We start from the raw sequence: 24,211 nt of genomic DNA, 5'->3' as shown, positions 1-24,211 counted from the left end.
ACTTGCGTTTCAGCCAACATCTTTGTAAGAGACCGTTCCGTCCCTTTTTGTGTATCAAAAAGTACAAAGAGGAAAGGTGCAAGTATATTTAAGTACAAAAGCGTCCATCGGCCGTTCAAAAGCCTAAGTAAATATTTCGACTGGTGCACTACGTACCACCTCACCGCAGGAAGAGGCTAGCAGGAGAGAGTTCGAGCAGCGCAGTCCGGCGCGGCAGCGTGTAGAGACCAGTCAGAGACGGGCGCAGCCCGCGCCTCCCCCATTAAACGCTGCTTGGCCGCAGCGCGGCTTCGCGGCTGGGCCCCGCGGGGCTGCGCGCCCGTGCCCGCCCGGCACCCCCGCTCCTCCCTACGGGAGACAGCCCCGGCGGCGGGAACGCGTCTTACGCGGCGGGGAAACCGCCCGCCGCACCGGGCCGCGGGCTTTCCGCGGGAGGAGCACGACGGCGGCGACCCGGGCGCGGGCGCCCTTAAAGTTTCTCGCCGGCGGTGTGCGCGGAGCTGACCCCAAACGCGCCCGCGCCGCCCCGCTTCTCGCCCTCCCGCGCCGTGAGGCTCCCCGGCGGGCCCGCCGCGGGACCAGCGGCTTTGCCCACGCCGCTCCGCCGGCGGGGAGGAGGCGGGCAGGCAGGGGCTGCTGCGCGGCCGCAGCGGGGGCTGCCGCCCCCCCGGCGAGCGAGCGGCGAGTCCCCTCCCCGCACGGCGCCCGGCGGCGGAGGGACGGACGCCCTGCTGCTGCCGCCACCCCCGGGGACGGGGGCGCACGGCCGCCATGTGAGAGAAACGGGGGCCGCGGCGGAGCCCGCCCCCGGGGCGGCGGGGCCGGATCGGCTGGCCGCCGCGCTGCGCTGCAGGCTTTGCAGGTCCGCGGCGGCGGGCGGGCTGCAACAAGCCACGCCGCCCGCCCGCCCGCGGCCCCGCCATGGGAGCCGGGCGGGGGGCGAGGCTCGCCGCCCCGAGCCGCCGGCGGGGCTGAGCCCGGCTCCAGCGCAGGTAGGGAGACGCCGGGCCACGCCACGGGGGAGGCTGCTAGGCTGGGGAAGGGGCTGGCGCCGGCTTCCCCCCTCACTCCCCCACACCCCACCGGGAGGGGGTCGGGCGGCACTGCCCGGCCCGCTGGAAACTTTGGGCGGGGGGAGCGCGCTGCCCGCTGGGGCTGGGGCTGAGGCCGGCGGGCGGGCGGGCGGAGAGGGAGGCTTTGAAATGGCTTTGAGGAGCCGTACCTCGGAGGTGGGGCCGCGCCGGTAAGCTGGAGCGCCTTTGCCTGTCGTGGCCGGAGTAGTGTACGTGTTTTGGTTTGGGTTTTGTGGTTTTTTTTTAATCCGGTGTGGTGTGCAGCGTTTTAAGGACAGGAGCCGGGAGGGTTGCTGAACTCCTGGAGGATGTGGGTTAAATGAGCCTCTGCTGCGGAAACTCTTAACGGCTCTGCTTTGCCTTTAAAACACGGGGAGAAAGAGGTGGTGTGTGCTTGTCTAGATAGTTCTGAAGAGAGGTAGCTTGGCTCTGCTCGCTTTAATGTGCATGGGTTTAGTTGTCTTTAACAGAAATGTCCTCACTGGTAGACATTTAAAAAACCCCAAACAACCAAAACAACAGCGCACATCAGAATGAATAAGAGGTTAATGAAAATCACCGTGCTTGCAGTCAGCGAATAGGACTCAATCGGGTGATTTCTGTTCCGGACTCTACTGTGTTTTGGGGACCTCCGTTTAATTCAGCGTGTGTGCATGCATCCTCTTCACGTTGTTGTCATTTGAAAGGAAAAATAACCCCCAAATGTTCTGGGTTTTGCATGCACCTGCCTTTGCAAATCCTAACTCCTTGGAGTTCTGCGTGGTGCTCTCACAGAGCCGAAGACGCCTGGTCCGTGTCCAGAGCCCTGCTATTTATAAGAATTGGCAGAGTGGGGGAGGAGGAAGAGGAGGGATGCAGCACAAGGCTGTTGTTTGGCTTTTGCATAAGCTACCGAGACAGGTTGCATGTTGTTTGAGATGTTGCATCGGTGGAGGCGGGGGGGTGGGGGTGGGGGGGGAGAAGTGCAGAAGCTGAAGTGTTCCCAATCCTTCTCTTCCTAGGGACTGTGGATCTGTGAAGCGCTTCCCTCCGATGTGAATGCAGTGTCCCCTGTGGGATGCAGTAGGTGATGCCCAGCTCTACTGCAATGGCAATTGGAGCTCTCTCTAGTTCTCTTCTTGTAACCTGCTGCCTCATGGTTGCCCTCTGTAGCTCCACCATACCTGTACAAAAACTGGCTAAGGCTCAAGACAAACAGGAGATAAAGGCAAGCCAGGAAAAGAGGGATCACACATCGACAAGGGACAGCCAGACAGGCCCAGGGAGAATGAATGAGATCGGCAGGAGTGGGAGGGAGGAGGGTAGCAGGGACTGGAAGAGCAAAGGAAGCAGGAACTACTTGAACAAGGAGTCCTGGACTAAGCAAAAGCAGGCTTGGAACAGCCAGGGGACAAGCAGTAAGTCCGGGAGCATGCAAGAGCAAAGGGACGCCGCTCCGGAGGAGCCTCGGGTGGCTGAAGATGCATCTCTTCCAGAAGCCGTGGCAAGTGTCACTCCCGAGCCTCCAGAGGAGTACGCCTATCCGGACTACCGTGGGAAAGGCTGCGTGGATGAGAGCGGCTTCGTCTATGCCATTGGGGAGAAGTTTGCGCCAGGCCCCTCTGCCTGCCCCTGCCTTTGCACTGAAGAGGGCCCGCTGTGCATACAGCCCGAGTGCCCCAGGCTCCACCCGCGGTGCGTCCATGTGGACACCACGCAGTGCTGCCCACAGTGCAAGGAGAGGAAGAACTACTGTGAGTTCCGAGGGAAAACCTACCAGACCCTAGAGGAGTTCATGGTAAGGGCTGAAGACGAAAGTAATTTTGTGTGTCCTTCTCTTGTTGAAAGTGGCGTTATGTTCTTCAAGCGCTTCCTCGGAGGGCGTTCTGGGTCTCCCCCCTCCCCTTTTCATTTCTGTGTTAATATTACTTCTGCAGTGCTGTAAAACATTCCCCTTAAACATGACCTTTCTTGCTCTGTGATACTGTAAAATTTTTAAATGAGGGGACTAATCTTTATTAATTCCTTTGGTATTTACAGTAAAAAATGCTACTTGAAAGGGTGATACTCGGTGGTGATGTGGATTTTATGAAAATTTTCAGCAATACATTTGTTTCCTTATTTAACTGTTAACTGTGAAACTTCTACCTTGCAGGGATCGAGCAAGGTTTTGTGGGCTGACTTCTGTTCCCAGTAATCAGTCTGTGATAACAGTCATTTCTCTTTTCCTTTTTAACCATTTAAACTGTGCTGCCAAGGTTGCGTCACGTTTGCTTTCTGAGAATGACTGTGGGCCTTCTTTTTAGTAAGAGCATGGTTCGCAATCTGGATTACAGTGATACCTAAACAAAGGACTTGAAAACCTTTATGTTTAGGGAAGTCCTTTTAGACTAGGGCCTTTTTAGCATTATTGTACAACGTCATTATCATTGAAAATGCAACTAACTACAGTGTGCTGAAAAGTTTTGGAGTTGGGGCTGATTTCCTGATTGCTTATCTTACCTTTTTTCCTTTAGTATTTTATCATGGCTGAGATCTGTGAGCAGGCTCTAAGGATTTGATTGCGAATGACTGTTAAGATACAGGGCTGGTCCAAAACCCATTTCTGAACACAACAAAGATTTTTGAGCTGAATGTGTTGAGGGAAGTACAAAATCCAGTGCAGGGTTCTGGAAGCTTGAGCCCCTCTCAGGATGGAGAAAAAATGTATTTGTGAAGGCCGTAAATGAGTTGCCACCTCTCCTCTCTGTGGTATTTGCATGTTCTTGGAAACTTAACTTTGATTCATAATGTCTTTCCGTGTTCTTCAACTTACTGAAAAATAAATAAATAAAGGAGCAGAATTATTCTCTCCAGAATAAATCACAGCTCTCTTCAGGCAGTAACGTGTGGAGCACTGGTGGATTTCAAAGCATGGCAGAAAGCATCGTACTGTCCTCCCTTTTTCCATGTCACCCCCAAGGATTGCATTCAGCTTTGGGGTGGCAGATGGATTGTGAGATCCTTCCTTTTCCAGCAAAATTAATTCTGAGGGATGGCCAAAACAGTGATGCTTCTGCACAGGTTCTCTGTAGGTCAGAGTTTTAAAGGCTTCTCCACACTCTTCATTCATTATCTTCTAACGAGTTGCATTTCTTTGTCTTTTTATATAGTGGTGTCATATTAATGGCTGTACAGCAAGCCTAAAACACCTTATTGTGTTAAGTGTGTGGCGAGAGAATAAAACCTTAGGGCTCCCTGTTACATTTGAGCATGGCTGGCAGCCTTGGTAAAAAGGAAGTGCTGAACAGTGACATTTACAGAAACGTTCTGAAAAGACTTTGGCTTTCAGCTTTCTGTTTTAACCCCATTCAGCCTTCAGCCCTTATGTTGATACCTTCCTGTAATGAAAACATCGGTTCACTTACCACTTTGTGTTAGCCAACTTTGGAAACACGAGTGAGAAGGGATGTTTACTTGGGATGTAGAAGGAAAGTTACGGATGCAGTTTGGCGGTGGAAGTGCAGCCTGTTTATTTTGATGTGTGAGGACCTTGGTTTTCAGTTGTGTTTCAACGTTGGTTCCAATATTGTGAGCACAAAACTGTAAATGCAGCTGTTTGCCCGTGCCACTGCGATCAGTGGACATGTCTGGTGACGTAAGGTACAGATGTAGTCAGATCGCTGCTGCTCAGTGGAAACAATTGCAAATGCAAGTGATTGCACATGGTTTCAAAGGTCGTTTTACAAGTTTAAAGTTGATGGTCTTAGAGAGGTTACTAATATCCTATCTTTTGATTAAGGTCAGGGAAGGAGTTATGAATGGATAGCAATCTGACTTTTCTCTGTGTTTGCACCTACCATTTGTGGCAGAGTACCAGACATCACTGAAGGAAGAAGGTGGTGACCTCCTAACTTTTAAGTGACTTTATCTGCACAAACGCTTACGTATAGATGTGTAAATATGCATGCAAGTTTAGGAGTTTGTATATAAAATTCACATATAGCTTGGCATGGCAAAAAATTGCCCTTACCAGAGCCAGTGCTAACTTGGAAGCTGAGTGTGCCAGGGAATGGGAGGTTTGATGCATTTCTTCTTTGATTCACAGTCCTTTCTGCAGGCTTTGCTTGTGTGTGTATGCACTTGGTTTTTTGTTTTCAAAAAAGACATGGATGTTGACACAAAACACAACACAGGTGTGGGGGAAGGATAAGGTCTCATAGAGCTGTTTCCATCAGCACCAGTGTACTCCCCTGTGAATATTCTGAGGCAGGATGGCAGAGGGATCACAACATGCAGATGAGTGAAACTGGGAGCAAAAGCCTTAGTTGGTGAAATGCAATGAGGATAAAATTCTGCACTGGAGCTGGAGATTGCTGAGCACGTGCTCCACTAGATGTTTTTCAGCCTCACAGTAAGATTTGAAAATGCAGGCTGACTTACAAAGTCATAGCCTTATGAGGACCATAAATTATCTTCAGAAGTGTAATGTTTGGGAAAGACCTCCATTTTTGAAAGTTGTTGCTTTGCATGTCATCTTTAGAATTTCTCTGCTATCAAAAATTGTATTTATTTGTGAATAAGTTACTTGGAAATCTGGAAGTCAACAAACCCAAATGGATTTTGAAACATCTGTGGTATTTTGAAGGCACAGAGAAGTAAAAACAAGGCTGGTATGTTTATTCTTGTCAGCCTAACCCCATTCGTGTTCTCCTGAGTTGTGTGAGTGGCAAGGAAATACTAAGAAAAATTGCAGCACAATAGCAAATAAGTTTGGGATTATGATTGATTTTTATTTTTTTTTAACTTAGATGCTTTCAAGGCTCAAGGAACCAAATGTAGATTGTATATATTTTTTTAATTCAGACTTTTTGTTGGTTTGGTTTTGGTTTCGTTTGTTTTTTTAATTAAAGTTTGGCACATGGAAAGGGGGAAGAGAAAGCTCAAATTACTTTGGACCAGAATTTCAATGAGTGCCAATGATTTGTCACTTCTTAATTATGACAATTTACACTAAGTTGCTGGATAAACCTGCTACCCTTACTAAGCTACAGTTTTCTTTGTGCCCCACTAGTGGGAAATCTACCTGTTTACACGATGGCATGTTTGCTTTTTTACAACATCTGCAACTCCATTTATACATCTGCTCATAAACTTCCCTTTAAACAATTCTAAAGAAGTTATTTCTTTTGCCATCTGTACTCTATTTTCTACAGGTTTTACAGCTGCCTGGTGAATACATAAGACTTCTGTGCCTCTCGTCTTCCCACAGTTTTTGCATAGGTGGAACTACAAACTACTGCTGCTATAGAGTTAATAGCTTCATCTGTAGACAACAGAGATGTGGTATCATTAGTCTTCAGAGAGAGGTTGATAGGTGGTATTATTTCCAGTCCAGCCTGGTTATGTCAGATGTTCTAAGCTTGAGTGCTGCTGGGCTGCTTGTTTCCCAGACGAACAAGTGGGATGCTCGTTGCATTGGCTGCCACTAGGAACTGTGCTGCAGGGAATGCACCTATGTTATGAGAGTAGAAGAGAGGAAATGTAGGACCAGTTTTGTCTTTTCATTCTGATTTATTTAGCTGTTGTTACATATACACACTATCTTATTGTCTCTTTCTCTAGTGATGATTATGTCTCCAAGTATTAAGCTGCCATTAAGATGTGGAAAGAAGTGGTGATTTTCTACAGTTCCTACAGTAAAAAGCAATGCTTTACTATGTAGTCCAAAGATAGACAGATAAAGGTTGACATTAATACTATCTTAGAAGCCACTGTGGTTCACTTACATACCTGAAAAGAGCGTTGTAGAAATGAGCACATGGAGACCTTCCTTAACTCTGCTACTGTTACTCATATTGGTGGTTTGTACAGGTGACGGTACTTATCAAAGGTGTATCACATGTATTCCCCTGAAATCCTATGATTACACAGGAAGGGTGTTCATGGCTGCAGTATCACATTAACAGTATACTCATTCATGAAAGATGTAGTCTTCATGTGGATGTGCTTTATAGGACGCAAATGCTATATTCTGAATCATCATTATTAGATAAAGATTAGATCAATTCTGTTTTTCATTCAGTAGTATTTTCAGTGCTTCATTAAATGGCTTCTTGTTCTAAGAATTTTAGGCTTCTGTCAAATTTGGAATTCTAGTAAACAACCTACTTAATTAGAATATGTTTAGATTTTACATATGAGAGATTTTAGGAGTAACATCTGTGGGCTGTCTTGTTTCCTGATTATCAGCAGATACTCTAGTTATTACATCACTTCTAATAATTGAATGGCACAGCTACTAAACGTTGTCCTGGAAGAGGGAATATCTGTTGTTGTAGTTACTGGTCTTGTTGAACTGTGATGACTGGCAAATTTTTTTCATCTTTTTCAAGTCATGGCAAAAAATGTTAAACCTGATTGAAAGCCTTGTTGAGCCTGATCCTTGGAATTGAGTTCTGGTAGCTTTGATCAAGTACGATTCCTTAAAAATAATAAAATCAGGAGCTCAGTTTTGCTGATGCTCCAAATTTCACGTGCAGTTCAAGTGATTACCTGGAATACCTGAGCCTCTCGACTGGATCAGAAACCTCCTCATCCACTGATGCTCCAGCTCTGCAAGTGAACGTGGCAGTTTATAAACAATTACAGGACAAAGTTCTTGTCCCAAAGCCTGCAATAAAAATCTGCAGTACTGGGCTGTCAGCCTCCTTGTAGCATTTTATAAACATATGGTGTGGTGTTATCCTTGGTAGAGTGTAAAGCAAAGAGCAAACTGGAAGTGAGTAGCTAGCAAAGGAAGCCTGGAAAAATAATAGTAATAAAAGCAGAAAGCAACAGAGCAAGAGACCCTATTTAGGCTTTCTAAGCAGAGGGGACGGCATGAAAGATATGTGAGTGCATAAGCCAATAACAGCCCTGGCAGGTGGGAAGAGAAGTGGCAAAGCATGGATGAGCATTTAGTTGGAGATGATGCTGTGCAAGCATCAGCATATTTGAACTTTGAAAGTGAGAAAGATGTGAAAGAGGCAAGCAAGCAGAGAATGGATTTGATGAAAAGATGTGGTGGGCTGCCTAAGGAATAGGGAGAAGAAACAGATGATCTGCAAGTTAGACACCTGGATGATTCTTAACAGAGAATATATATTTATTTTTTTTTTATGATTTGAGGTTACTCTGCTTTTATTGGAGAAATGCAATGGGTGGTTGTTTGCATCAGCTGGAATCTGGAATGAAAAAGGGTCCTTAAAAAATTTACCTTATCCTTAAGGAAACCAAGAATCTGCACAGATTATTGATTTAGAGGATCACTAATAATAACATTCAGCTGCATTTTCATCCTGCACTCTGAGCATGGATACCAGTGTGGGTTTTTTTGGAGTACAGCAATGAGATTTACAGTATACCATTTATTGCTCTTTAGCATCCTTGCTTCCCTCTGCCTCCAGCTCCTTGTGTATGAGGATGTTGGCGAGGTAATGTGCAGTGCCTGCTCAGGAGCGCTGAAGAGGACAGCTGGAATTGTACATGTGGCAAATGTAGGCATTTGAAAGTCCATTTTTAACTAATTAGGGCCTTGATGCTGTTTTGTTTGGAATTAATTTCATTGAATTAGGTCATTCAAGTAATTATAGTACTCCTATTCTGTAGAGTTCTTCAAAACCAGTAACATTTCAGTAAGTAAAAAAGATGACTTGTAACATCCTGAAAAGAAATTGCAATGCAAAGAATGGGGTGAAGGAACATACAAGTATTACAGGGATGGTCCAAATACAATTAACCTGTGGGAGATGCCTCAATTAAAAGGATGTTTTTTTTCCTGACTTCTCTCTGAAAATTATAATTTTCAATAAAATACAACTTCCTGCTACTAAAAAGCTTTCAAACTGTAAAAACTGTAATAAGGATTTCCATTAAAAGAAGGTTCATATTTCACTTAGCAAAATTTTTCTTCTTTAAATACAGTATTTTTTGCTAAATTAGTTTTTGAACCTCTACTAGAATTAAAGTAGACTTCATCTAAATTATGAACTTAATTTGCTCTAAGTTCGTTAGAAATGTGGTAGGGAAATTTTTGCTTTATTTGTGTTAAAAGTCTAAAGTGTTCTTGTTCCCAGGATCCCTTTGACTTTCCAATTTGGTGCACAGGTTCAGAGCAGAACCTGTGGGTTTTTTTCTGCTGTGGTTCTCTAATTTTGCAGGAGCCCAGCCTTGCTCTCTGCATTATTCAGACCACAAAAAGCATTTGTTTTAAAGTTGGGAGGAAAAAGAGGTGAGGAAAGAACCATGTCAATGGGAAGATAGTTATTGCACACTTCATGAGGGCATTAAGTGAAAGAGTTAAGAAGTGACTGGATTTGTGTTTCAGGTTTCTCCGTGTGAGAAGTGTCGCTGTGAAGCCAGTGGTGAAGTGCTGTGCACTGTCTCAGCTTGTCCCCAGACCGAGTGCGTGGATCCGGTGTATGAGCCTGATCAGTGCTGTCCTATCTGCAAAAATGGTAAGCAACAGCTGCAAAACTAGAAGGGGGCTTCTGTCGGGGAGATCCATGTTGCTATGTTCTGGTTTTGAGAAATAATTCCATTATTTTCCTTTCCCCCCAAAAAATGGAGATGGAGAGGAGTTGTATGTGGATGGTGTCTTCCTGGTGTGAAGAGTCACATCTTCCCTTGACTGGGATGGACTCAATTATGACCTACAGGGATTTTTGTTGCCCAGGAGACAATTAGGGTGTTAACCCCAGATATTCGTGTGGCTTCTGGATATAAATTTTGCATGAACTCATTGTGGATATGTTTTATATAGGCACACAAAACAAAACTCAGGCTCTTCATGTTATCCACCTTTCAACGTGAGCAGGAAAAGTTACTTTTGTTCTCCCTTCTTATTTGTTCCCTTTTCAGAGATTATTATTTTTTTTTTTCCCCCGAGGCAAATCAAATGTACCTTATTGAGCTCATTTAATTTTCATAACTAAATGAATTAAACTCCCAAGTTTAATTGAATATTTTTCATAACTAAATTAGACAGAAAGTCTCTCTACTCCCAACAAGGGCTTGTATTAGATGAAAGTCTTGGTCTATTTAGAGGAAAAAATTACATGACACACTAGCTCATCACTTATAAAGAAGAAATGATAATTTATTAATAGAAATGAAAGCTGCAAAATCTCAAATTAAATTATATTTAAAATGAAAAAAGACATTTAAAAATATTCAGATAATTTGTAGCCATATATTATTTCTCTAGAATAGGTAGGTTCCATTACATTGGCTAAAACAAACTGATTAAAATTGTGAAAAGCTACGGGTGGAGAGAGTGTACAGCATATGCTTTCCACAAATTCAACAGTAGATGATAAGGGATAGTTAATTGCATTGGAGGAGTTTCATTTGTATGGGTATAAAAGTAATTGCTTCACATCCCTTAATTGGTTGTTACAACCCTGAAGGAATTTGTTCTCGGCTGTACAGCTTAAGGGTGCTCTGCTTCTGGAGGTGAGGACAGGCTTTTTTTGAGGCATTTAGGGACAGTTCCTGAGAGAGGCTGAATTTGGGAGCTGGTGGCGTGATAGCTAGCCAGTCCAGAGGATCTTTTAGCACTTGTTTGATGGCAAGAGCCTTCCTGACGCGCTCACAGGCTTTTTGTGCGCACCATGCTCTGCTGCAGTTCCCCAGGTCGGAGTGACTCTTGGCAGGCAAAAGCTCTGTTTTCAGTATTGGGGATGGAGTTACAAGCATAATGCGTTAAGTGTATATAGTCTTTCCTACTGAATTTCTCCAGCGGTGCTAATGGTGTTTGGAGCTGGATTGACTTTCCATAGGTGTGTGTTCTCCCACAAGCATCAACGTAATGCACTGCAGTGGCTCTCTCCCAGTGGTGGCTTGCCTTTGGATTAAGGTGGTACAGCAGTGTGGGGCTTGGCTTGGCGGTTTGCACAGATCCCCTGACACATTTCCCAGAAATGGGGCCTTTTTAAAAAATTGTACACAAAACATGCCTTAGTTGTGAGGAGGCTGCCCTCTCTCTGAGTGCTAAGACTGAATTACCAGCGTTCTGCCTGCCAGAAAAGTGTGGTCTCGTCCTCAGCATCTGAATCCTCAGTATTACTTGCGTATTCCTTGGGTATAACTACAAGCTGGCATCCCTGACCCAGTTTCAGACCAAGGTGACCAGAGCTGCCTGTTTCCTGTGTCACTTCTCTGCATGTCAGAGAACCAACAGTGGCTTTACTTGTTAGCTTTTAGATGAGGAAAAAAGCCATTAACAATAACAACATAACCAAGATAGTTCAGAAGCAGCTCAACTTTTCTGGTTCAGTAGCTTCAGTATAGTATCACAAAGAAATTTCTGAGGAATGCTCTCCATCTGGGGAGTGCATTTAAAAAAAAAATACCAGGCCGTTTGCTTCCAGAGCTTATTTTAAAGCATGGGACACGTGCAGTTTGCAAGTAACTTCACCAAATTGCTGAATGTTTTTAATTGGATTGGAGCAAAAACCTACTGAGCAGGAAAACCGAGCCTGCCTCATCCACTCATTTTCAAGCCTACTGGAACAAATGCGCTGTGAATGTGAGTCGGGGAAACAATCATCGCGTTGTGCTTCAGGGTTGATGGCTGCAGGGATGACATCAATGACATCATGTTAGTGACCCAAAAGAGCTTGGGTGATGTACAGGGAGCTCAGCTGCATAACCTGAGTGGTGGGAAGGGTGGAGCTGTCAAAAGCGTACAAAGTGAGGTGACTGCTGTCAGGATCGGCATCCCAACCTTGGTAGAGCAAGAAGGGGTGTGAGGTGAAGTTTGAGTTCTCTACATCTACTAACACTTGTGTGTTAAAAATGCACACGATCCAACTCGTGATTTCCCTCGCTTTCCTGGCACTTCATAACATATAACACTTTCCCAACTGGCCTGGCCTGCAGATTGCTGGCAGTGAACCAACAGAGCGAGAACTAAGCAACTACATCTGTCACTGGTAAGACCACATACAAATGCCTGATTAAGAATTATGGAGGAGATCTAGTGCAAGCCTGCCATTATTAGAAATGAATGAATTCAGTCTCTTGGCAGGTGTGACATGGTGTGCGTTATCTCTTGTGGGCAGGAGGGGGTGTAGTTGACTTCCCCAACCTGATTCCACAAAAGTGCTGGCAACCCTTCAAATGAGGGATGGATAGGTAACTGGATGTCAGACCTCCACAACTGCGCGCGTGTGTAGGTACAGACTTACTTTGAACATAAGAAGTAGCAAATGGAAAACTTGCAGAGCAAAGAACAGTCTTGTGTGTAGGATTTAACAATCTTCTTTATCACATCCCAAATTTGAAGAAGGAGCCTTGATACTTCCATAGCTGAAGATGTTATTTTCTTTGTGGAAAGAGACAGGGATTACTTTAAAGAAGTATCTGCTCTGAGAAGTAGTCTATAGAAGGGGTGAAAGGTGACACCTCACTGAGAGAATCTTGGGGTGAGGGGCAATTTCCTGCTTTTTATGTCTTAAGTCACTACAGCTAAGGAGCTGCTTTGTGTTTGTCTTATATACATGCCCTGCAAGGAAGCAGGGTGGGGACAGAGGGGAATGGAAGAGAGGCTTTCTTGTTGTGTGGGCTGACATGTTGAGCTTCATGCCTTTGGTAACCAACAGCAGCAGCAACAAGAAAAAACATCCAGAAAGTTAAATATGACTTCAGAGAATTATATTCATTAACAGGTGCCCAGTTCAGATCTCCATCCTGCTTTATAGTATTAGCATCGTAGTGACTTCTGTGGAAGCCGTCCCTGTTCACAGCGATGTCAGTAAGGTCAGAATCAGGTACAGGTGTTTCTACAGTTCATATGGAGTGAAGGGTAAAGGTAATAGGCATACAATTCCCTTTCCATTAGGAAAAGGCTGGGCACTTGTCACTGATTCATTTGGGGCAGTGGGAGGGGGTGGGGGTTAATACTGAAAGTGAATTATCTTGCTAGATGAAATTACCTCGGTTGTCTGTTCAACTTATATTTCCAGTATTGGAGCTCTAATAGGCGTACACAGCTGAATGTTGCTTTACCTGAAGCGTGCAGCCGCAGAGCAGTCGATGGAGTTAAGGGTGGCCCTGCTCCTGCTGGTATCTTTGCAGAAGGATGAGATTCAACCCGCAGCCCACATGGAGCCTGGAGGGGGAGGCGTGGTTACTAGACCAGAATGCATTTTGTTCTAAGGTCCCCAAGAGATTTTTTATTTCAGTATACGGCTGAAAGATTGTCCCAGATAAGATGAAGCTGATCCTGGTGCCTTCCTAGCATTGATCTATATGTGTGTCAGTGTTCTTTCTCTGTCTGCAGCAGGGAGAGCCAGGCTTCTCCTGCTGGCGAAGGCTTGTAGCTGGCGCAGTTGAAAACACAAGTGCTGATGCCCAGGGGGTCACATGTGTTCTCAAGGCTGTAATGTCCACAGGAGATGTCTTGTCTGTTCTCACTGGCAGTGCAACAGGGAGACTACTCTGGATTCAGTAATCTCAGGTGCCTTAGGTGGGATGAGTCAGGACCTCATTTCATATATGGGTTCATAGTTATGGTTGAAATATACATGTCCTGTGGTTGAAATGGTTGCCACTAGTAAGGTGCATGTCTAACGTGATGGGGCCAGAGACGGTAAATGGTGATGGTTTTGTATAGCTGTACTGTGAGGTTGACTCACTGAAACTTGCTTTAGCACCTTTATGTACAATTACAATGTTTAGGCATGAGGTGACTTGAGAGTGCCTCTGAATGGCAAGTGGGGACCTCCATCTGTGCAAAGGAGCTCTCAAGGGGAGCAAAAACCTGATAAACGCTGTCAGAGCTGCCATCCACTTTTGTGACTGTTTGTACAATGGGACTTTGTCTCACCGCAGGACTCAGATCTATTAAAAAATGGTGCTGGTTGAGGCAGTAGTGTAGCCCCGTGAGCTGTCATCCCTCTAAAATCCAGGTGGAGAGGGGGACCTGTCCAGCCAGAACAAGGCTGAGGATGTTTATTCTGGGCAGATAAAGGGAAGCTGCACCTTGGCAGCTCTCACATGAGCTGGCTGTTTGCTCTTCCCTGCAACTCCAGCTTTGCTCAAGCACCATGGAGAATCTGACCTGTAAAATTTAATGTCCTTCTGCAGTGTTTAAATAAAATATGACATACCCTCGACCGTATATGCCTCAATCTCAGCAATGAAAAAAGTATAATAATGCTGTCCAGGTAGAGGTCAAGGTGGGACTATTGCAAACATCAGGAATTTAATTGCTGTGAAATTTAAATAAACAGTGCCTTTGAGTGTCCTTTCTTCCTCTTTCTGTTTTCATTTTAAATACCTCTTTCAGTCATGCTTTGGCAGCTAATTTATATATAGCAAAGAAGACCCAGAATTTTTAAAGCCTAAGAGTGGTTTTTCAGTCTACATTAAGGAAGGGATCAAATCAGGTGGTCATGGTGGTCTCTTCTAGATGTAAAATATAGGAATCATTTTATGATTGTCAAGTCTATTTTTTAAGATTGAAACAGTATTTCAGTTACAAAAAAAAAGGAATTTACATTAAAAAACAATAACCTAATGAACAAGAAATCATTTCAAACTGATCCCAGTTCTACCCATACTGTATGCCCCAATGTGACTTGTTCCCTTCTGATGTGTTTAGTTCAGGTATTTGAATGCCTGTGCATGCAGGGTAATATTTGTTCCATCTTTCTGTGTGCATGAGTTGCTTAGCAAAAATTTCTGCATAGACTTCCTGCTTTAATAGGCTGTATTTCACAAAATGATTTATAATACAGGACTGTTAACCAGGAAATATTAATGTTTCAGGGGAAAAAATACCATTAAAGTTGCATGAACAGCTGTATGTGATTAAAATTGCCTACTGAATATGCAGGTAGGTTGAAAATAGCAGTTATTTTGGCAGCTGTTTATTGAAAACAAAGAAATATCAGACTTGCTTCTTTTTGGCTATGTTGAGTATTTAAAGTGGCTTCCAAATCTGGTAGGTGAAGTTGGTAAACTAGTAGCAGTAGTTTTTGCTGTTGGTTTCTGCTGTTGATAAAGTTGAGAGGAAGTTCAGTCTGTGTTGTCTTAATTCAGGGAGTTCCTTTAACCCCAATTTCACCTCTCTGCTCACCTCTCATTTTCTCTCCCTACTCTGGGAAAGTTGGTGGATACACAAGCTACATGTGTGGCATGGTTTAAGCCCAGCCAGCAACAAAGCATCATGCAGCCGCTCGCTCAATCCTTCCCCCCCACCGCCCCGCCACGGTGGGATGAGGAGAAAATATAAAGAAATGCTTGTGGGTCGAGACAAGGGCAGGGAAGGATCACTCACCACTCATGGTCACGGGCAAGGGACAGGCTCAGCTTGGGGAAGGAACACAATCAATTTCACTCACTACCGACCAAAACACCACAAGGATATCGGGCAGTAAACCCAGGCCTGGGAACACCTTCCCCCCCGCCCGCCCGCCCTCCCTCCTTCCTTCCTTCCCTCCTTCCTGCCTCAACTCCGCTGCCGGTTCTCTCCACCTCCTCCCGCCGGCGGCGCAGGGGAACAGGGGACGGGGGCTGGGGTCCGCCCACCATACCTGGGCTCTGCCGCTCTGTCCGCTCTGTCCTCCTCAGCCGGAGGAGGAGGACTCCGCACACCTCTCCAGCATGGGTCCTTCCCATGGGCTGCAGTCCTTCAGGCACAGCCTGCTCCAGCACAGGCTTTACCACAGAGTGGTGGCCATCTGCCCCGCTCCCCTCCGTGGGCTGGGGGACACAGCCTGCCGCCTCCCCACAGGCTGCAGGGGCATCCCCTCCTCCTTCCCTGCCCTCGGCACCTGCAGAGGGGTTCCTCTCACACCCCACTCCCCTCACTCACTGCAGGTTTCCCTTCTCAAACCTGTTCCCCACAGGTGTTACTGCTCTCACTGATGGGCTCAGCCTTGGCCAGCAGCGAGTCTGACTTGGAGCCGGGGAGGCTTCTAGAAGCTCCTCACAGGGGCCAGCCCTGTGGCCCCTACCGCGCTACCAAAACCCTGTCACAGAAACCCAAACCAGTGTGCTTCCTGTGCAGAAGTCACAGAATTTTCTTCTTGTGCCAATTTTTCCACTTAGATCAGAAACTGTTTAAATGTGCACAGTTTACCACTGCAAACTGGGCTGAGCAAAAACTTGTGCCAAATCCACATAGGCTTTGCTGTTTCCAGTGCACATACATGTGCATGCATGCACACGCGTATGGGATCCAGTGTTGACGTGGTATTTTCATGTTGAGCTGGCCAAGTAGTGGTAGGTGTTGTTATTTCCTCTAAGGATATTTATTTAATGTACAAGTTATGTTGACTTCCAGTGTATATGTTTTTTTTCCGAGTGATAGAAAGCTGTCAGAGGATGAGAAGGATCTGTCTGAAGACATGGCAAAAGTATCCAGTTATGCTGAGCCTAAATTGGTTATCAGGACAAATCTATTTTTATAGTGCATATGTATTTATTGCATATATATATTGTTTGTGTATATTTTTTATTTTTTTTTCACCAAGAAGCCAAAATGCTTTCAGTTGGGAGTTCTGCTGTCAAAAGGCGACAGTGTCAGTGAGTGTATAGCATCCTGTCATTTTGTGCAGACACATGAGGACAATCAGAATTTGTACTAGTGTTTGGTATTTAAAGTGGCGCTGTGTACTTAAGTAAGAGGATGTGAAGAGCCTATTAAAATATAAAAGCAGCGTATCCTGTAAGCTTTCCAGAACTCACTTGGCAGTATTTTCTTATTACAGGCTGCTACAGTGACCTCAGAAGCATTTCTTCCGCAGTCAGTTTTTCTCCTCTTACCTGATGCTGCAGACTTAACTCATATATCACAGCTAAATTCTGCTTTTATCAGTCACTTTCATGGTAACTGCTTGCAGGGCGTGTCACTTTACTGTGGGTTGAAGCAAAAGTTGATTATGATGTGGCCCAAACAGTTGTTTGTCAGTGATGGTCCCATGTGAGTGTGGGAAACGAGCTGCTAGCTCCCCATGGTGGAGTCTGAACTTCAGTGTGTCATGGCTCCTGGGTTCTTAAAAAGATATTTTGCTTCAGCTCCAGCAGCAGAAAGATGAAAATGCTCTCTGTGCTGATAGAAAAAAAGAAACACTGAAATCCTTGGATGAGGAGAGGAAGAATAACTTTTCTGGCAACTTTCATGTATTTAAAAAAAAAAAAAAAAAAAAAAAAAGAGAGGTCTGATGTACCTTGTGCTGCTCGCCATGGCAGTTTTATATATTTGCCATCCAGTGTAGTCCTGGATGCTGGTTCTGGTTCAGGCAAGAAAGTGCCTTTGTGCTAATATCCACCAGTATTGGAGTAAACAGCGTGCTATTCCTTGATTTGTCGTCCCTGATAGCTTCTCTTTTACACAGAGATGCATTTGCTTGTTTTCTAGTGAAACAGCTAATCCATGCTCCTCAAAATGAAGTCATTAGTTGCTTTGGGGTTTTGTTTGTTTGTTTGTTTTGGTTTTTAAGTTCTTCATAAAAGAATTTTCTGAGTTTGTATTGCAATTTTATTTACACACATATATGGAGGTAGGTAAGGTGTTAAAAAAAAAAAGCAGCCAGTCCAGGAGCTCACATTGTGCCCCCTTCCTCCTCCACACGCTGCCCCCAGCGTTCGTTCTTTGCTGTTCAAAGCAAGTTCAGAAAACTGACATTAAGGGGGGTGAAGTTTTTCCTACATCCAGTCTTGTTCTTTATGCTGTTTATTAGATAAAGTATTCCCAGTGTTAATTTTGCTCCCCTGTTCTGTTATTGGATGTCTATTTTAATTTTATATGTGTCACTAATTAAAATTGTGGCAAAGGTTTGGGGGGGACGTGTGCAATTCCAGGGTCTGAAATACTTGTGTACATCTTGCTGTATGCTATATCCTTGGAATAATATTCCCTATCAGTAGAACACTATACTATTTGATTAAATTATGAGCTCTTAGATTCTGAAATCCTGTCTTGCTCCAGGTTGAGTTACCATAAGTTAATGCATTACCCAATGTTAGCTGAGCCACTGTCACTGTCCACGTGAGCTCTCAGTTGTATTCTTTGCAGATAATCCTGTTTGTAACAGAAACTATTTACTAGCTAGGTGGTACATCATTACAGTAATAGGACTACAGGGCTGATTAGTATTTTGCAGTGTGATTAAAAGGAGCAGTGAAGAAAGATATGTATCTTGTGTGTTTTGCTCTATATTCTCTTGGCTTTTTTCATTGCTATTTCATTAATGTTACATGAGGCATCCAAGAGTTTTCTTGGCTTTGAGGAGGGGTGGAGGCTTACATTCAGTTGTTGTGGTATGTTAATATATTGGCAGTGCATCCCTCTGATGAATGATACATTCAAACTCTCCTTTCATGTCTAAGTGCAGTGTAATTTTCTCTGCTTGTTTTTCACAGGAAGTTAAGGTTTAGGCATTAAGGAAGATGTGAGTTGATCCAGATGAATTACTGATTGATGGAAGCAGGGAACTGGCTGATTTCATTAAACTTAATTTCTTAACACTTTGCTCTTTTGTGGTTTGTACTTTGCAACTGCGATGCCCTTTCCACACAGTGCCGGATTGCTAATTCAAGGTCTGCCTTAACTTGTTGTAACTCCTCAGTCTCTGGGGTATGTCTTACATCTTGCATGAGCATGACAGAAATCTCAGAAGTTTTCTTCCAGTCCTGTTTGAACTGTATTTGTAAATGAAGTACAGATCTGATGGAAGAACAGGAAAATCTGTTTCCTTTCCTGGCATCAGTTTGACCAGGGGCTAACTTGTACACCTCTGCCTGTGTTTGGAAAAAGGTTCTGAGGGAAGAGGAGTGACAGGTTCTTATGGGAGAGGCTAAAAGCCTCTGATATTTTTTATTAATATTTGTAAAACTGCAATGCTTGTTTTTCTTGTCTCTCTAAGTAGCGCCTTACTGTTTCAAACTACTGCACTGGGGAACTCCCCTGCATTGTGTGCTGTAAGAGACCTGAATTAAGTCCCTGACGATTATCTTTGCCCAGCAGGTCAGACATCTTTATCAGCAGGATGCTCAAGTGCTTTCCTAATTTAAAACCTTGATCTTTAAGTTGGAAGCAGCTTTTACGCGGTGAACGTTTGGATTGCTTCCATGGGTGTAATTATCCATGCGGTTTTGCTTCCTTGAGCATGTCCAGCTGTATAGCTGTGATTAAAAAAAAAAAAAGAAGAAAATAACAGTTTTTAAGTAATCCCTTACCTTCAGCAGCACACCAGCACCATTACCATAATGATTAGCATTCCAAAGCTGACTGGCAACCAAAAACTTTGATTGCTGTTTTCATTTAGGAAAACCCTCTAATGTTTTGTTTGGTTTTGCTTTTTTTCTGCCTACACTGGCGCTAGTTAAATTTTCATTAGAGGAGTGACTTCCTACTGGAAGACATCACTTTCTTCTAAATGCCCTGTTCTTTTCTGAGTCTTCAGCTCTGTTTGCTTGTTTCTGTGCCTGTAGCTCTTGGATGGGGGGGCCTATTAAAAAGTTGCATGCATAAATCCAACTTACCTTACAGTCTTGTAGATCATGAGTGTTTTTCTCCTGCATCATTTCTTCTCACGTTGCAATACATTGCTATTGCATGCTGGTTACTGATCATCTTTCTCTGAAGTACTTGCAAGCAGCAAGTCACACACTGTTTATCACCAGTGGAAAAGATAAGTGTATCTTCACTGCATGCTCACCCAATATGTGGTTTAATTTTTTTTCTTTTCCAATGGAATTGATCAGATGGAGCAGTAGCAAGAAGTGAACAAACAATGCATTGTAACGGGACTCAGAATACTGTTTGGTGAACAGCATTGAATAAAGAAGATCTATATCCAAGCAGTTGCTTTGGTGCTTCTTGTGTTTGAAATACTTGCTCGTAATGTTATCTCCTTTCTCGGAGGTAGTTTCAGAAGGTTGTGGTGTTAATTGCTTTTCCCAGAAAAAGTAAAGGTATTACTTTTTATGCTCCAAAATAGTTCTTATTCCTTTCTGATAGTATGATCTCAAACTCTCTGGAACATTTTGAATTCAAAAGAAAATCACTGGTTAAGCTGGACAATTTTGAGGGAGATATGCAGTTAGTGAGTCCTATTAAAGATAGAAGAGAAAGGAGTAGTGACTGTTAATGATATATTAGGAAGCCAAGTAACAAGACTGCACAATGGTAAATGAAATTCAGCAAAACCATATGTCAGGTAGTGAAAGAAATTGCTTGGATGTTTTGATGGCCATTTGTTAAGATTTCTGCCAAGTGGTTTTAGTTAAATATCAATGTGAAATGCTGTGTGTAAACATCTGTCAGGCTTCATTAAGAAGGTCTTGCATTTATTAGAAGTATGCTATTATATAAAGACTGGTTCCTCCCACCTGATTTGTGTAATATTGCATGTTTGCTGAACACTCAGCAAGAAGAGGTTGCAGAAGTACAGAGAAGAGCAGCAAGAAAGCTGAATATTCCCCTGTGAGAATAGATGAGGTCTCTAGTAGTGATAGCATGTGAATTAAAAATCGTGTGATAAAGTGTGGTACTGGGGGAGAGGGATAGTACCAGTGAAAATCTTCCCTGGGCTGACAATAGTCAAGGGAGAAGCAAGAAAATCAAAAGGCATTGTACATAATAAGGTCTTCAATCCACCATGTAATTAACCCTTGCACACACTGCAGAAGATACTGCTGATAGACAGTTTCCTAGGATTAAAATAAAGATCTTACCTTTGATAGGAGAAATAAAATACCTTAGCCTAGCTATGGTGAAACTGTTTGGGGTGACATGCTGTAGAGCCTAGTAGAAACCTGCTTATAGGAGTTTATTTTCACATGAGCAGAAATGTAATATTATGGTTTTCTACTGTCCACATATTAAAATTTCCTTTTTCAGCTGCCTTTTTTTAAAGCACTTTGCAGAAAAATGGTTAGGCTGCCTTGACTTTAGCCCAGCCAAACCCATGCTGGAAGTACATGTACCTTCTTGTTAAGGCAAGAAGACAGACCCAATTAAGAAATCTTTAAAACAGTAGCAATCCTTTTCCCACACAGCCATTGCACAGTCATTGTGGTTTATGCTGGGACACAATAGCACATTACTTGGTACATGCAGATGATGGAGAAGAAACCTAATGAGGATGCCTTTTGGCATGGTCTGCTTTCAGCTACTCTATCAAGCTTTATTTAAATGACCTAAACGTAGGTCACCCATAAATTGCTTATGTAATAGCTATCCATACTGTCTAAGACTTCTGAGATTGGTCAAAGGACTCTCTGTAGTTAATAGTTCATGTGTGTTTAATACAATCTACTGAAGGGCTAATTGAAAAAAAAAAAGCAAGCTCAGAAGCAAATAAATTACAGCAGTTTATGGAGTTATTTGTTATGTCAATGCGATAGAGAATGTGCCACCCCACAATGGAAAGCTAATTATTTTCCTGCCATGGCAGCTTGCTAACCTGATATATTGCTAATGAACAGATTCGATGGAGGTTTGGCAGCCACTAATATGAGCAAATGATTGTTTTTAAGACCACTTCATGCTGATGTCCAAGCCACGTAATGATTATGACAACTTAGAGGCAATTCTGCATCTATTATTTAGTGTTTCCCTCTCTCTTTTTCCATAGACATTTAAATCTAATTATACATGTACATCCCTAAGCACTCATATATACAGCTGAAATACGTGAGGAAGTCTCATTAGCTAGTTTGTAGCCCAAAAATTAAATCTGCAGGTTGGGTTTTGATTTCAGTGTGTTTAAATATGGTATGTTTTCCTTCTTCCATGGCTGTTGTGTTTTGTTGTGATTAGGTAAGCTGCTAAAACATGGAAGAATTGTCAGGTCCAAGTATTGGGGGAAGTGAGGTCCAGGTGTGTTGCCAAAGGCTGCCTGGCTTGCTGGCAAGCAGGCTTTCGTCAAGTGTACGGTTATATGCCTGTGGTGCTGAAAAATAACCACTTCCTTGATTTTTCTTGCTGGCAGCTCATTTAGCAGAGAAGTTTTATCCACCACACAGTTTTCGTTATGAGCAGGTGATGTATTTGTCAGTATGAGAGGACTTACTAATTTCACATCAGTCAAGGTTTAATCATCAGTCTTCTTAGTTTAGTTTGTTCTGACAGCTGTTTCTTTCCAGTCAAAATGACTGGAGAGTCAAGTCAATTATCTTGAAATACATGGGTTTGTATTTGTGCCTACGTATGACCGATTAGGCTTTGGCTCTGAGGTCTGTTGTGGTGCACGGTCCCTCAGGGCCCTGGTGCTCTCTGCCTGGCTGTGCTGCTGTCTGTGCAGTCGCTTGGCTGTGGCTGTGCACCAGAAGATGCTTCCGTGAAAATCCCTGTGGTATCAGCTAAGTGGAGGAGCAGTCTGGAAACCTTTACAGTGCTTGAAGCAAGTTTTGGGGAGGGCAGAAGTTTTCTGGACTCTGGTTTTGAAGACTGCTACCAGAGATAAATACTGGGGATGGAGAACTGACAGAAAGGGAAAATCTTTCCTGACACAAGTCATGTTAGCATAAATGAAATACACAGATTACAACACTGGGACAGTGCAGAAGGGAACTTTGTAGATTCAGATGACATAAAACCCACTCATATTTACACCAGTCTGGGATCAGCTCCAAAGGTGGCTCTCACCCTTTGATGTCCATCTGGCAGATTTCTAGCCTCCTGCCTAAGCATGTTCTTTATACATGTGTATATACACATATGTATATATACATATGCTATAGGGGTCATCAGACACCATGCTTAGTGAAGGCACTTCCCACTTTTGAAGCTGCTTTTTGAAATGCTTCCCTGCAGCGGGCTGTGGTCATCACCCTCTTACTTCACCTCCCAGACATTGGGGACAAACTTTTTAATAGGGCCTGTTGCAGTAGGACAAAGGGTAATGGTTTTAAACTAAAAGAGAGTAGATTTAGACTAGCTATAGGGAAGAAATTTTTTACAGTGAGGGTGGTGAAACACTGGAACAGGTTGCCTAAGAGAAGTTGTCAATGCGCCATCGCTGGTAGTGTTCAAGGTCAGGTTGGACAGGGAGAGCCCTAGAGCAAGCAGATCTAGTTAAAGATGGCCCTGCTTATTGCAGGGGGGTTGGACTAGGTGAGCTTTAAAGGACCATCCCTTCCAACCCAAACTACTCTATGATTCTACATGCAAAGACAGTAAGGTAGGCTGTGTACTGGAGTGGCAGCTGTAGCTTTCTTGCTGGTTTCTTGAGACAAGGTGGTTGGCAACTTGCTGTAACATGCTTATCTTTCCATCTGGACTATACTGCAATGGATGCACGGGTGAAATGCCTGCTCCCGTGGGTGCACAGACCATTACACCCAAGTTTTGAGGAGATAGTTGCAGGAGTACTGTACCAAGAGCTGCAAGGCTACTTTTGCTACAGAGCATTAGAGGAGAAGAGATGAAAGATGACATTTTGGCTGGCTGCCTGAAGGTGTGTGCAGTTCTCATGTCATTAGTTGTGGCTACCTTATGCTGTAATATGTTTGTTACAGTTACGAGGCTCAAAATCTAGTGTTTGTATTTCATTTTTGTTGCCTTTTCCTCTTTTTAGTAAAGTGAACACAGAGGTTTGGATTTGCTCATAAAATTTCTACAGTCCGTGGTGTATCACCCATAATTCACCCGTGACTGTAACTAATACACACGAGCTGGAGGTCCCTCCTTGGCTGCATGCTCCTTGCAGTGGGGGTAGCTATGGATTGGAGATACAAGAGCAAGCTCCGTACATAATTAGAGTGGCCTGAAGATGCGTTCCCAACGGGGCAGTCCCATAAAAAGGTAAATTCCCACGTATTGTCACTAGAGGTCAGTGTTAAAGTAATTTTAAGGTCAAATCTTACCATGTAGTGGATTGTCTGTAAACTCAGGCTGTGGGTTGTTGTGGCACAGATGGGACTTGCACGAAATGAGTAAACTACTGAGATTAAATAGTTGTGTTGAGTCATTTCATACATTCTTGTAACCTCTCTTGATGGAGTGACTGCTGATTTACCTCCAGATAAATGACAGGATGATTTGATCTGTTGTCTTTTGTGTTCCCTCCTTGCTTACTTGCCTGCTTTATAACTAAAAATCTGTGTTCCTTTTCTGGGTTGGTTCATTAGCAGAGTTCCAACTGAATAGCTGTTAAAATAATTTTCAGCAGGAGGGTGGG

At 43.8% G+C, this 24,211-nt stretch overlaps 1 protein-coding gene across 1 annotated transcript in view; it reads left to right on the top strand.

The window, feature by feature from the left end:
* Positions 1–734: 734 nt before the first annotated feature.
* The window catches only part of VWC2 (von Willebrand factor C domain containing 2), a 54,846-nt gene continuing 31,369 nt past the window's right edge, over positions 735–24,211 (top strand). The window contains exons 1-3 of the mRNA XM_049830457.1: positions 735–992; positions 2,075–2,850; positions 9,400–9,529. Coding sequence (XP_049686414.1) covers positions 2,143–2,850; positions 9,400–9,529 — 838 coding nt within the window. The 5' untranslated portion in view covers positions 735–992; positions 2,075–2,142. The remainder of the gene's footprint in view (positions 993–2,074; positions 2,851–9,399; positions 9,530–24,211) is intronic.

This window comes from Accipiter gentilis, chromosome 27 (genome assembly GCF_929443795.1).
Source record: "Accipiter gentilis chromosome 27, bAccGen1.1, whole genome shotgun sequence".
In the NCBI taxonomy this organism is placed as follows: Eukaryota; Metazoa; Chordata; class Aves; order Accipitriformes; family Accipitridae; genus Astur; species Astur gentilis.
Note: the sequence above shows the minus strand (reverse complement) of the source record. Positions and strands in the feature narration are given on the sequence as shown.